The sequence below is a fragment of the Lethenteron reissneri genome, chromosome 60 (genome assembly GCF_015708825.2).
Source record: "Lethenteron reissneri isolate LAM-NWPU_2019-01 chromosome 60, ASM1570882v1, whole genome shotgun sequence".
NCBI classification, from domain to species: domain Eukaryota; kingdom Metazoa; phylum Chordata; class Hyperoartia; order Petromyzontiformes; family Petromyzontidae; genus Lethenteron; species Lethenteron reissneri.
Window position 1 is genome coordinate 4,274,853 of NC_083838.1, and position 14,581 is coordinate 4,289,433.

The 14,581-nt window shown below is 56.3% G+C and overlaps 1 protein-coding gene across 1 annotated transcript in view; it reads right to left on the bottom strand.

Annotated features, from left to right (window-relative positions):
- The window catches only part of LOC133357850 (copine-4-like), a 15,947-nt gene extending 2,544 nt beyond the window's left edge, over positions 1-13,403 (bottom strand). Inside the window, exons 1-8 of the mRNA XM_061575993.1 lie at positions 13,389-13,403; positions 12,353-12,529; positions 9,394-9,468; positions 7,735-7,809; positions 5,927-6,010; positions 4,607-4,696; positions 4,107-4,205; positions 2,777-2,863 (exon numbers count right to left, since the gene is read on the bottom strand). Coding sequence (XP_061431977.1) covers positions 2,777-2,863; positions 4,107-4,205; positions 4,607-4,696; positions 5,927-6,010; positions 7,735-7,809; positions 9,394-9,468; positions 12,353-12,529; positions 13,389-13,403 — 702 coding nt within the window. The remainder of the gene's footprint in view (positions 1-2,776; positions 2,864-4,106; positions 4,206-4,606; positions 4,697-5,926; positions 6,011-7,734; positions 7,810-9,393; positions 9,469-12,352; positions 12,530-13,388) is intronic.
- Between the last annotated feature and the right edge of the window lie 1,178 nt (positions 13,404-14,581).

A 14,581-nucleotide genomic window follows, 5' to 3' on the forward strand; every position in this document is an offset into this window, starting at 1 on the left:
GTGCACTGTGTGTGTGCACTGTGTGTGTGTGTGTGCACTGTGTGTGTGCACTGTGTGTGTGTGCACTGTGTGTGTGTGTGCACTGTGTGTGTGTGCACTGTGTGTGTGTGTGTGCAGTGTGTGTGTGTGCACTGTGTGTGTGTGCGTGCAGTGTGTGTGTGTGCACTGTGTGTGTGTGCACTGTGTGTGTGTGTGTGCAGTGTGTGTGTGTGCACTGTGTGTGTGTGCACTGTGTGTGTGCAGTGTGCAGTTGTGTGTGTGTGCAGTGTGTGTGTGTGCACTGTGTGTGGTGTGCAGTGTGTGTGTGCACTGTGTGTGTGTGCAGTGTGTGTGTGCACTGTGTGTGTGTGCACTGTGTGTGTGTGTGTGCAGTGTGTGTGTGCAGTGTGTGTGTGTGCAATGTGTGTGTGTGTGCAGTGTGTGTGTGCAGTGTGTGTGTGTGCACTGTGTGTGTGTGCAATGTGTGTGTGTGCACTGTGTGTGGTGTGTGCACTGTGTGTGCAACTGTGTGGCATGTGTGTGTGTGCAATGTGTGTGTGTGCACTGTGTGTGTGTGCACTGTGTGTGTGCACTGTGTGTGTGTGCACTGCACTGTGTGTGTGTGCGCACTGTGTGTGTGTGCGCACTGTGTGTGCGCACTGTGTGTGTGTTCGCACTGTGTGTGCGCACTGTGTGTGTGTGCGCACTGTGTGTGTGTGCGCACTGTGTGTGTGTGTGCAATGTGTGTGTGTGCGCACTGTGTGTGTGTGCACTGTGTGTGTGTGTGCACTGTGTGTGTGTTCGCACTGTGTGTGTGCACTGTGTGTGTGGGCACTGTGTGTGTGTGCACTGTGTGTGTGTGTGTGCACTGTGTGTGTGTGCACTGTGTGTGTGCACTGTGTGTGTGTGTGCACTGTGTGTGTGTGCACTGTGTGTGTGTGTGCACTGTGTGTGGGTGCACTGTGTGTGTGCACTGTGTGTGTGTGTGCACTGTGTGTGTGCGCACTGTGTGTGTGTGTGCACTGTGTGTGTGCGCACTGTGTGTGTGCGCACTGTGCGTGTGCGCACTGTGTGTGTGTGTGCACTGTGTGTGTGTGCACTGTGTGTGTGTGCGCACTGTGTGTGTGCGCACTGTGTGTGTGTGCACTGTGTGTGTGCACTGTGTGTGTGCGCACTGTGTGTGTGTGTGCACTGTGTGTGTGTGTGCACTGTGTGTGTGTGTGCACTGTGTGTGTGTGTGTGCGCACTGTGTGTGTGTGCGCACTGTGTGTGTGTGTGCACTGTGTGTGTGTGCACTGTGTGTGTGTGCGCACTGTGTGTGTGTGCGCATTGTGTGTGTGTGTGTGCAATGTGTGTGTGTGCAATGTGTGTGTGTGCACTGTGTGTGTGCACTGTGTGTGTGCGCACTGTGTGTGTGTGTGCACTGTGTGTGTGCGCACTGTGTGTGTGTGTGCACTGTGTGTGTGCGCACTGTGTGTGTGTGCACTGTGTGTGTGCGCACTGTGTGTGTGTGTGCACTGTGTGTGTGCGCACTGTGTGTGTGTGTCACTGTGTGTGTGTGTGCACTGTGTGTGTGTGTGCACTGTGTGTGTGCGCACTGTGTGTGTGTGTGCACTGTGTGTGTGCGCACTGTGTGTGTGCGCACTGTGCGTGTGCGCACTGTGTGTGTGTGTGCACTGTGTGTGTGTGCACTGTGTGTGTGTGCGCACTGTGTGTGTGCGCACTGTGTGTGTGCACTGTGTGTGTGCACTGTGTGTGTGCGCACTGTGTGTGTGTGCACTGTGTGTGTGTGTGCACTGTGTGTGTGTGTGCACTGTGTGTGTGTGTGCGCACTGTGTGTGTGTGCGCACTGTGTGTGTGTGTGCACTGTGTGTGTGTGTGCACTGTGTGTGTGTGCACTGTGTGTGTGTGCGCACTGTGTGTGTGTGCGCACTGTGTGTGTGTGTGTGCAATGTGTGTGTGTGCACTGTGTGTGTGCACTGTGTGTGTGCGCACTGTGTGTGTGTGTGCACTGTGTGTGTGCACTGTGTGTGTGTGCACTGTGTGTGTGTGCACTGTGTGTGTGCGCACTGTGTGTGTGCGCACTGTGTGTGTGTGCGCACTGTTGTGTGGTGTGTGCACTGTGTGTGTGTGCGCACTGTTGTGTGTGTGCACTGTGTGTGTGCGCTGTGTGTGTGTGCACTGTGTGTGTGCACTGTGTGTGTGTGCGCACTGTGTGTGTGTGCACTGTGTGTGTGTGCGCACTGTTTGTGTGTGTGCGCACTGTGTGTGTGCGCACTGTGTGTGTGTGCACTGTGTGTGTGTGCGCACTGTTTGTGTGTGTGCGCACTGTGTGTGTGTGCGCACTGTTTGTGTGTGTGTGCACTGTGTGTGTGCGCACTGTGTGTGTGCGCACTGTGTGTGTGTGTGCACTGTGTGTGTGTGCACTGTGTGTGTTGCGCACTGTGTGTGTGTGTGCACTGTGTGTGTGCGCACTGTGTGTGTGTGCACTGTGTGTGTGCGCACTGTGTGTGTGTGCGCACTGTGTGTGTGTGCACTGTGTGTGTGCGCACTGTGTGTGTGTGTGCACTGTGTGTGTGTGCACTGTGTGTGTGCGCACTGTGTGTGTGTGCGCACTGTGTGTGTGCGCACTGTGTGTGTGTGTGCACTGTGTGTGCGCACTGTGTGTGTGTGCGCACTGTGTGTGTGTGCACTGTGTGTGTGTGCGCACTGTGTGTGTGTGCACTGTGTGTGTGTGTGCACTGTGTGTGTGTGTGCACTGTGTGTGTGCGCACTGTGTGTGTGTGAGTGTACGTACCCTGCACTGCGCGAGAATGACTGTTCCCGAGTTCTTGTACCGCCGTTTCTTGGCCTTGTACTTGGGGTTGATGCATGGCCACTGCACCTGTGCAACACAAACCAGTCACTCAGTCACCCAGTCACTCAGTCACTCAGTCACCCAGTCACCCAGTCACTCAGTCACCTAGTCACTCAGTCACTCAGTCACCCAGTCACCCAGTCACTCAGTCACTCAGTCATACAGTCACTCAGTCACTCAGTCGCACAGTCACTCAGTCACACAGTCACTCAGTCACACAGTCACCCAGTCACTCAGTCACTCAGTCACCCAGTCACCCAGTCACTCAGTCACCCAGTCACTCAGTCATTCGGTCACCCAGTCACTCAGTCACTCAGTCACTCAGTCACCCAGTCACCCAGTCACTCATTCACTCAGTCACTCAATCACCCAGTCACTCAGTCACACAGTCACTCAGTCACTCAGTCACCCAGTCACTCAGTCACTCAGTCACTCAATCACCCAGTCACTCAGTCACTCAGTCACCCAGTCACTCAGTCACCTAGTCAGTCAGTCACCCAGTCACTCAGTCAATCAGTCACTCAGTCACCCAGTCACTCAGTCACACACTCACTCAGTCACCCAGTCACCCAGTCACTCAGTCACCCAGTCACCCAGTCACTCAGTCACCCAGTCACTCAGTCACTCAGTCACCCAGTCACTCAGTCACCCAGTCACACAGTCACCCAGTCACTCAGTCACACAGTCACACAGTCACCCAGTCACTCAGTCACCCAGTCACACAGTCACTCAGTCACCCAGTCACTCAGTCACTCAGTCACCCAGTCACTCAGTCACCCAGTCACTCAGTCACTCAGTCACCCAGTCACTCAGTCACACAGTCACACAGTCACCCAGTCACCCAGTCACCCAGTCACTCAGTCACCCAGTCACCCAGTCACTCAGTCAGGTTAAACGTTGAGTTTTATAAGGGCACCACGGGGTGACCAGCCCCTCCCCACCCAGCCCCACCCCTCCCACCCCCCACCCAGCCCCACCCTCCCCACTCAACCCCTCCCCACCCTCCCCTCTCCACCCAGCCCCACCCCTCCCATTTTTGGATTCACGACGGTCGGACGGACACAATAATCCCCTGTGGGCTGGTGTAACCAGGAGGTTCCTACCAGTATAACATATATTACAGGCCCATGACTCGCCTCATCCGGCTCTGGCTAGGAGGGGTGGTGTGTGTGGGTGTGTGGGTGTGTGTGCCTGTGTGTGTGTGGGTGTGTGTCTGTATGTGTGTGTGTGTCTGTGTGTGTGTGTGTTGGGAGGCACCATCAGGACTCACGTGTGTGTCATCCTGAGCGGCGAGTGTCTCGTGGAAGGTGGTGTAGAACTCCCCGATGAAGTCGTGCTTCCCGCTCGAGTCCCAGTCCCACACCATGCACTGCCGAGTGGGCAACACACACAAAGGTCGCACCCCACGTGACCTTCAACCAGGCTGTCGGTAGCGAGCAGCAGCAGCATCATCATCAGCAGCATCAGCAGCTACATCATCATCATCAGCAGCAGCAGTATCATGAGCAGCAGCAGCAGCATCATCTTCATCAGCAGCAGCAGCATCAGCAGCAGCATCAGCAGCAGCAGCAGCAGCAACATCAGCAGCAACATCATCATCAGCAGCAGCATCATCAGCAGCATCACCACCACCATCACCACCACACCACCACCACCATCACCACCACACCACCACCATCACCACCACCATCACCACCACCATCACCACCACACCACCACCACCATCACCACCACCACCACTCCACCACGTGCCCCGCCACGTGACGGCACCTTCAGTTGCCTCTCGTAGTCGCAGCAGCACAGCGACTGGATGGACACCTTGAAGGGCTTCCACACCGGGTTCAGGTTGTCCATGATCACCTGTGGGACACCGCGGGCACACGCGGACGGCGAGGAGGAGGAGGAGGGAGCACACACGGAGACGATGGGTGAAGTGGGTGGGTGAGTGGGTGAGTGGGTGGGTGGGTGAGTGAGTGGCTGGGTGGGTGGGTGAGTGGGTGGGTGGGTGAGTGGGTGGGTGGGTGGATGAGTGGGTGGGTGAGTGGGTGAGTGTGTGGGTCGGTGTGTGTGTGGGTGAGTGGGTGGGTGGGTGGATGAGTGGGTTTGTGGGTGGGTGGGTGAGTGAGTGAGTGGCTGGGTGGGTGGGTGGGTGAGTGGGTGAGTGGCTGGGTGGGTGGGTGAGTGGGTGTGTGGGTGGGTGTGTGGGTGGGTGTGTGGGTGGGTGTGTGGGTGGGTGTGTGGGTGGGTGAGTGGGTGGGTGTGTGGGTGGGTGGGTGAGTGGGTTTGTGGGTGGGTGGGTTTGTGGGTGGGTAGGTTTGTGGGTGGGTGGGTGGGTAGGTGAGTGAGTGCGTGGTTGGGTGAATGAGTGAGTGGCTGAGTGAGTGGTTGGGTGAGTGAGTGGTTGGCTGAGTGAGTGGTTGGGTGAGTGGCTGAGTGAGTGGTTGGATGAGTAAGTGGGTGGGTGGGTGAGTGAGTGGTTGGGTGAGTGAGTGGCTGAGTGAGTGGTTGGGTGAGTGGTTGGGTGAATGAGTGGTTGGGTGAGTGAGTGGTTGGGTGAGTGGCTGAGTGAGTGCTTGGCTGAGTGAGTGGTTGAGTGAGTGAGTGGTTGGGTGGCTGAGTGAGTGCTTGGCTGAGTGAGTGCTTGGCTGAGTGAGTGGTTGGGTGAGTGAGTGCTTGGCTGAGTGAGTGGTTGGGTAAGTGGCTGAGTGAGTGGTTGGGTGAGTGAGTGCTTGGCTGAGTGAGTGGTTGGGTGGGTGAGTGGTTGGGTAAGTGGGTGAGTGAGTGGTTGGGTGAGTGAGTGCTTGGCTGAGTGAGTGGTTGGGTGAGTGAGTGGTTGGCTGAGTGAGTGGTTGGGTGGGTGAGTGGTTGAGTAAGTGGGTGAGTGAGTGGTTGGGTGAGTGAGTGCTTGGCTGAGTGAGTGGTTGGGTGAGTGAGTGGTTGGGTGAGTGAGTGGTTGGGTGAGTGAGTGGTTGGGTGAGTGGCTGAATGAGTGGTTGGGTGAGTGAGTGGTTGGGTGAGTGAGTGGTTGGGTGAGTGGCTGAGTGAGTGGTTGGGTGAGTGAGTGGTTGGGTGAGTGAGCGACTTCCTCGCCTCGGTGCGGTGCACGAGCTGCTGGGTGCCGTCGTCGTTGAGACGGAAGATCTCGAGGAAGGGGTCCGACTTGCTGAAGAAGTCCTGCACGGGGAGGCGTCAGAGCACAGAGCAGCACAGCACAGAAGTGCACATTTGCAAGCCAACGCAGACATTAACTAATAGTGCTCCTGCTGCTGCTCCAGCTGATGATGATGGTGCTGCTGCTGATGATGCTGCTGCTGATGATGATGCTGCTGCTGCTCCTGCTGTTAATGATGGTGCTGCTGCAGCTGATGATGATGCTCCTGCTGCTGCACCTGCTGATGATGACGGTGCTGCTGCTCACGCTGATGATGATGATGCTGCTGATGATGGTGCTGCACCTGCTGATGATGATGCTGCTGCTCCTGCTGATGATGATACTGCTCACGCTGATGATGATGATGATGCTGCTGATGATGATGATGGTCCTGCTGATGATGATGATGCTGCTGCTGCAGCTGATGATGATGGTGCTGCCCCTGATGATGATGCTCATGCTGCTGATGCTGCTGCTCAAACTGATGATGACGGTGCTACCATTGCTGCATTACGCTACCACTTGCAATGATCACGACCACCAGGACAACCACAACCACCACGGTGGTGATGATGGTGATGATGGTGGTGGTGATGATGGTGATGATGGTGGTGATGGTGATGATGATGGTGATGATGGTGATGATGGTAATGATGTGATGATGATGGTGGTGATGATGGTGATGATGTGATGATGGTGGTGATGTGATGATGATGATGGTGGTGATGATGGTGATGATGTGATGGTGATGGTGATGATGATGGTGATGATGGTGATGATGGTGGTGATGGTGATGATGATGGTGATGATGGTGATGATGGTGATGATGGTGATGATGTGATGATGATGGTGGTGATGATGGTGATGATGGTGATGATGGTGATGATGGTGATGATGTGATGATGATGTGATGATGATGGTGGTGATGATGGTGATAATGATGGTGATGATGTGATGGTGATGGTGATGATGATGGTGATGATGGTGATGATGGTGGTGATGGTGATGATGATGGTGATGATGGTGATGATGGTGATGATGGTGATGATGTGATGATGATGGTGGTGATGATGGTGATGATGGTGATGATGTGATGATGATGGTGGTGATGATGGTGATGATGATGGTGATGATGATGGTGATGATGATGGTGGTGATGATGGTGATGGTGATGATGGTGATGATGATGATGGCTCGAAAATACGGGGGGGGGTGAGGGGGGGTGACCATGAGCTCTGGGTGGCCGGGCGATCACCAGGCATTACCACCAAAGACAAAGATCCCCCGTATAGCCTCAACAGACTGCTGGGGCAAGTGCTGTTAGCGAGCAGCACCTATGAAGGCCGGCACGGCACACGAGGGGGTGGGTGGCGAACACCACGCCCGGCCGCCTTTGTCTCCCCAGTGGCGATATTTACACAGAACACCAGGTGCTCAATTGAGGTTGAGTAGACCTAGGGGAGGCCCTGGACCGGTTCAGATAATCGTCACTGGTGTTGGTGGCCGTGAGCGGGAATCGACCATCACCACCACCATCACCACCACCATCAACCACCAACATCAGCACCACCACCACCATCACCACTACCATCACCACTACCATCACCACCACCACCATCACCACTACCATCACCACTACCATCACCACCATCACCACCACCATCACCACCACCATCACCATCTCCACCATCACCACGACCACCACGACCACCACGACCACCACCATCACCACCATCACCACCACTACCTTGTCGTCCAGCTTGAGTGCGTGGAAGGCGAGCGTCACGTAGTCGTTGTTGCTCGTCAGCTCGTCCGAGATGATCTGTGGAGTGGGAGGGAGGGGGGGTGGGAGGGATGGGGGGGAGGGGGGGGGCTTGGTTGGCTGCTTTGTGACGTCATTCATCGAGGACCATGGCCGTCTCGTAATCACCACGTGCAATTTCGCCTCTTCAAATATCGAGGGGGGAGGTTTGTTGTTATTGTTGTTGTTGTACCGAATTCGAGTACAATGGCTGTTCTTGTTATTGTAGTCGGCCACGCCTGATCATGGGCACTGGTGACACAAAGGACAAAGATCCCCCGTGTAGCCTTAACAGACTGTAGGGGCAAGTGCTGTTAGCGAGCACCTATGAAGGCCGGAACGGTACACGAGGGGGTGGGTGGGCCAGCACCACGCCCGACCGCCTTTGTCTCCCTAGTGGCGATGTTTACACACCGCAAAAGGTACTCATTTAAGGCTGAGTCGACCTAGGGGAGGCCCAGGACCGGTTCAGATAATCGTCACTGGTGTTTGCCGTGAGCGGGAATCGAACCCGGGTCGCCGGGTTCATAGCGCAGCGTGCTAACCGCTACACCACCGCTCCCCAACACATACACCCACACCTGTGCCGCACAGCAAACGAGGGGTGAGCCTGGGTTCGATCCCCTACACGGGCAGAGGTTCTGTTACGTGAAGGTTGCGTGGCTTCTCCTCCTTAGAGTTCTGTAGAGAGCGGATGTCTAATGGCGTGGTGCAGGCCACCGGCTTTCGCTGGTGCTCGCTAACAGCAGCACTTGCCCCTGACAGTCTGTTAAAGAGCTACACGGGGGATCTTTAGCTTTACTTTGTTGCGTGGGGAGCGGCGGTGCAGCGGTGGGCGCTACGAACCCGGCGATCCGAGTTCGATTCCCGCACACGGCCAATACCGGTGAGGACTATTTGAACCGGTCCTGGGCCTCCCCTACAGTCGACTCAGCCTGAAATGAGTACCTGGCGCGGTGTGTAAAAATCGCCACGAGGGAGACAAAGGCGGCCGGGTGCGGGGATGTCCACCCACCCACTCGTGTGCCGTGCCGGCCTTCATAGGCGCTCGCTAACAGCACTTGCCCCTACAGTCTATAGGAAAGCTATACGGGGGATCTTTGTCTTTCGATTTAAAGCTTTCGTGACTGCTGGGATTCATCTTTTTGGTTCTTTCGGTAAAGTCACGTCGAAGGGAAGTAATACAATAATAAAAATAAAACATAATAAAATAATTCTCACGACGTTTCGGCCACAACGCAAGCAGCCGTCCTCAGGTGAAGAACAGGTCTGTCGGAAAGACAGCGTCTGAATGAAAAATATATGCTGCAAAGCCTGGTGGTGTTCATTCAGACGCTGTCTTTCCAACATACCTGTTCTTCACCTGAGGACGGCTGCTTGCGTTGTGGCCGAAACGTCGTGAGAATTATTTAATTATGTTGTATTTTTATTATTTTATTATTTCCCTTCTACGTGACTTTACCGAAAGAACCAAGAAGATCTTTGTCTTGTGTGCGTGTCTGGGTTCTGACCACGCCGCCCCCTTGTGTGCACTTGCCCCAACAGCTTGTGTAGGTTACACGGGGGATCTTAGTCTTTGTGTGTGTGTGTGTCAGGGTTCCGTACCGTGATGGTCGGCTTCACGGCGTATTTCCTCTGCTTGAGCTGCAGGGCGCGGATCAACTTGCGCTGAGACACGATCTGTGTGACAGCAGAAGACGCCACTCACCTGCCACACTCACCCACACACTCACCTGCCACACTCACCCACACACTCACCCACACCCACTCACCTGCCACACTCACCTGCCACACTCACCTGCCACACTCACCTGCCACACTCACCCACACACTCACCTGCCACACTCACCCACACACTCACCCACACACTCACCCACTCACCTGCCACACTCACCCGCCACACTCACCCACACACTCACCTGCCACACTCACCCACACACTCACCCACACACTCACCCACACCACTCACCTGCCACACTCACCTGCCACACTCACCCACACACTCACCCACACACTCACCCACACCCACTCACCTGCCACACTCACCTGCCACACTCACCTGCCACACTCCCCTGCCACACTCACCTGCCACACTCACCCGCCACACTCACCCACACACTCACCCACACACTCACCCACACCCACTCACCTGCCACACTCACCTGCCACACTCACCCACACACTCACCCACACACTCACCCACCCCCACTCACCTGCCACACTCACCTGCCACACTCACCTGCCACACTCACCTGCCACACTCACCTGCCACACTCACCCACACACTCACCCACACCCACTCACCTGCCACACTCACCTGCCACACTCACCCACACACTCACCCACACCCACTCACCTGCCACACTCACCTGCCACACTCACCCACACACTCACCCACACACTCACCCACACCCACTCACCTGCCACACTCACCTGCCACACTCCCCTGCCACACTCACCTGCCACACTCACCCGCCACACTCACCCACACACTCACCCACACACTCACCCACACCCACTCACCTGCCACACTCACCTGCCACACTCACCCACACACTCACCCACACACTCACCCACACCCACTCACCTGCCACACTCACCTGCCACACTCACCTGCCACACTCACCTGCCACACTCGCCTGCCACACTCACCCACACACTCACCCACACACTCACCCACTCACCTGCCACACTCACCTGCCACACTCACCTGCCACACTCACCTGCCACACTCACCTGCCACACTCACCCGCCACACTCACCCACACACTCACCCACACCCACTCACCTGCCACACTCACCTGCCACACTCACCCACACACTCACCCACACACTCACCCACTCACCTGCCACACTCACCTGCCACACTCACCTGCCACACTCCCCTGCCACACTCACCTGCCACACTCACCCGCCACACTCACCCACACACTCACCCACACCCACTCACCTGCCACACTCACCTGCCACACTCACCCACACACTCACCCACACACTCACCCACACCCACTCACCTGCCACACTCACCTGCCACACTCACCTGCCACACTCACCTGCCACACTCACCTGCCACACTCACCCACACACTCACCCACACCCACTCACCTGCCACACTCACCTGCCACACTCACCCACACACTCACCCACACACTCACCCACACCACTCCACTGCCACATCACCTGCCACACTCACCTGCCACACTCACCTGCCACACTCACCTGCCACACTCACCGCCACACTCACCCACACACTTACCCACACACTCACCCACACCCACTCACCTGCCACACTCACCTGCCACACTCACCCACACACTCACCCACACACTCACCCACACCCACTCACCTGCCACACTCACCTGCCACACACTCACCTGCCACACTCACCTGCCACACTCACCCACACACTCACCCACCCACTCACCTGCCACACTCACCTGCCACACTCACCCACACACTCACCCACACACTCACCCACACCCACTCACCTGCCACACTCACCTGCCACACTCACCTGCCACACTCCCCTGCCACACTCACCTGCCACACTCTCCCGCCACACTCACCCACACACTCACCCACACACTCACCCCACTCACCTGCCACACTCACCTGCCACACTCACCCACACACTCACCCACACACTCACCCACACCCACTCACCTGCTACACTCACCTGCCACACTCACCTGCCACACTCACCCACACACTCACCCACACCCACTCACCTGCCACACTCACCTGCCACACTCACCCACACTCACCCACACTCACCCACACTTACCTGCCCCACCCACCCACCCACCTCCTCCACCCACCCAAACTCATCTCCCCCACCCACCCACCCACCCCCTCCACCCACCCACACTCCCCTGCGCCATCCACCCACCCACCCACCCCCTCCACCCACCCACACTCCCCTGCCCCATCCACCCACCCCCTCCACCCACCCAAACTCATCTCCCCCACCCACCTACCCCCTCCACCCACCCACACTCCCCTGCCTCATCCACCCACCCCCTCCACCCACCCAAACTCATCTCCCCCACCCACCCACCCCTCCACCCACCCACACTCCCCTGCGCCATCCACCCACCCACCCCCTCCACACTCCCCTGCCCCACCCACCCCCTCCACCCACCCAAACTCATCTCCCGCCACCCACCCACCCCCTCCACTCACCCACACTCCCCCACCCACCCACCCACCCCCTCCACTCACCCACACTCCCCTGCCCCACCCACCCACGCCCTCCACTCACCCACACTCCCCTGCCCCATCCACCCACCCCCTCCACCCACCCAAACTCATCTCCCCCACCCACCCACCCCCTCCACCCACCCACACTCCCTCTGCCCCACCTACCCACAAACCCCCTCCACTCACCCACACTCCCCTGCCCCATCCACCCACCCCCTCCACCCACCCAGGCTCACCTGCCCCACCCACCCACCCCCTCCACTCACCCAGGCCCACCTGCCCCACCCACTCACCCACCCCCTCCACTCACCCACACTCCCCTGCCCCACCCACCCACCCACCCCCTCCACTCACCCAGGCTCACCTGCCCCAGGGTGGTGTCGGTGGCTCCCAGGAGGTCTTCATCGCGCGGGCCGTGCCGCGAGCTGACGTCGTAGACCTCGAAGCGGAGGCGCTGAACCTCCTCGAATGAGTAGTCGAGCGTGAACACCTTGGCGAACACGGGGCTCAGCGTGCTGCGCATCACCTCCGTGCGGTCCACCTGGCACGAGGGCGTCACAGCGGCAGCAGTTGCACGGCATTCACCACGAACTCACCGCAGCCTCACCACAGACTCACTCCGGCCGCACACCAGAGGTCGCAAACGGGTTTTGATTCATCGTGAGACCTCCTTTGCCAGTACCAAAATGTACTAATAGGGTTTTTTCCCCTTTTTTTCTGGCAACAAAACTGACACCTTTTGCAAGGAATCATGCTCACATTAACCACAATACTTGCAGTCAAATGCAAACAAATCACGAATGCTCCTTTTGGCGTCATCTGGTCGAACACAACTAATAGGCTCTAAAGAAAGCTGTTTCTTGTGTGGACCAATCAGTTTCAAAGACAATGCATAAATTATCAGAGTATTGTTTTGTTTGCATTTGACTGCAAGTATTGTGGTTAATGTAAGCATGATTCCTTGCAAAAGATGTCAGTTTTGTTGCCATAAAAAAGGAGAAAAACCCTATTAGGGTTTTGATTCCTTACCCGTACCCGTACCCGGCCGCACCAGGGTCGCAAACGCGTACCCGTGCCCGTACCCTACCCCCGGCTACCTGTACCCGGCCGGGTATCGGGTAGGGTATAGGGTACCCGATTGCGACCTCAGGGATGAAGCCATGTTGCAGGTGCGGGTGGGTTGATTCTAGGAACTTGAATTGTGAGAAGAGACAAGACGTTGTGAAATGAGTGACAAACGGTTACTCACCAGTGACTCACGGCCTACCTGTACCCGTACCCGGCCGCACCAGGGTCGCAAACGGGTACCCGTACCCGTAGCCGGCCTGCATCTGCCGGGTGCTGGTCTGTTTTTTGCCCGGGTTAATTTCCCCCCACGCATCGCCAGCGTTTGGCATTGCCTGCTGCATTGGCATTGCTGCTGCATTGGCATTGTTTATGCATTGGCATTGTTGCTGCATTGGCATTGCTGCTGCATTGGCATTGCTGCTGCATTGATGCTGCATTGCTGCGGTATTGGTATTGCTGCTGCATGGGCATTGCTGCTGCATTGCTGCTGCATTGCTGCAGCATTGGCATTGCTGCTGCATTGGCGTTGTTGCTGCATTGCTGCTACATTGACGTTGTTGCTGCATTGCTGCTGCATTGGCATTGCTACTGCATTGGCATTGCTGCTGCATTGGCATTGCCGCTGCATTGGCGTTGTTGCTGCATTGCTGCTACATTGACGTTGTTGCTGCATTGCTGCTGCATTGGCATTGCTACTGCATTGGCATTGCTGCTGCATTGGCATTGCCGCTGCATTGGCATTGCTGCTGCATTGTTTCTGCATTGGCATTGCTGCTGCATTGGCATTGCTGCTACATTGGCATTGCTGCTGCATTGGCATTACTGCTACATTGGCGTTGTTGCTGCATTGCCATTGCTGCTGCATTGGCAACCCCCCACCTCTCTCTCCGCATAGCTCTCCCATCGCCGCCGCAGATCTTACTCTGCCCCCCCCCCCCCCCATCTCTAGCCCAGCCCATGTACCCTACTGATGTCGTCTATATAACCTCGTGCCACGGCAACTCTCTCGCCTGCTTCAGCAGTTGTTTCTTGCTGTAGTTGTCCCACCTGATGACGACGGCTTGTGTTGCGATCGAAACGTCGTGATTTGTTTTATTTTATTTCTAACGAAAGAGCCAAAGAATAGAGTGGAATTACCTTTCAGCGCAATGAGTTCACCTCGAATTGTGTCCAGGTTTGCAAATTGCTTCTTTGTGCCGACAAGAAGAAGCTATTCTTTCTTTCTCTCTCTCTCTCTTGTTGGCATTGAGCTGAAGACAATTATAGCTGGTCCAATTAGTGATGCCGGTCAGGGCGAGCTGTTAAAAGAGCCAACGTGATTACCGACTCCTGAACGAACACTATTTAGATTACAAACTATTTTTATTTTACCAGGTGAGGCCCAACTGAGCTCGCTAGCTATTTTTGTCAGAAGCGACCTCGCCATCGCAAATGATGATGATGATCATCATCATCATCACGTGGACATTTATGGTAGCAACCAAATACTCCAAACGCTTGTCTTCCTGTTTACATGGCGATGTAG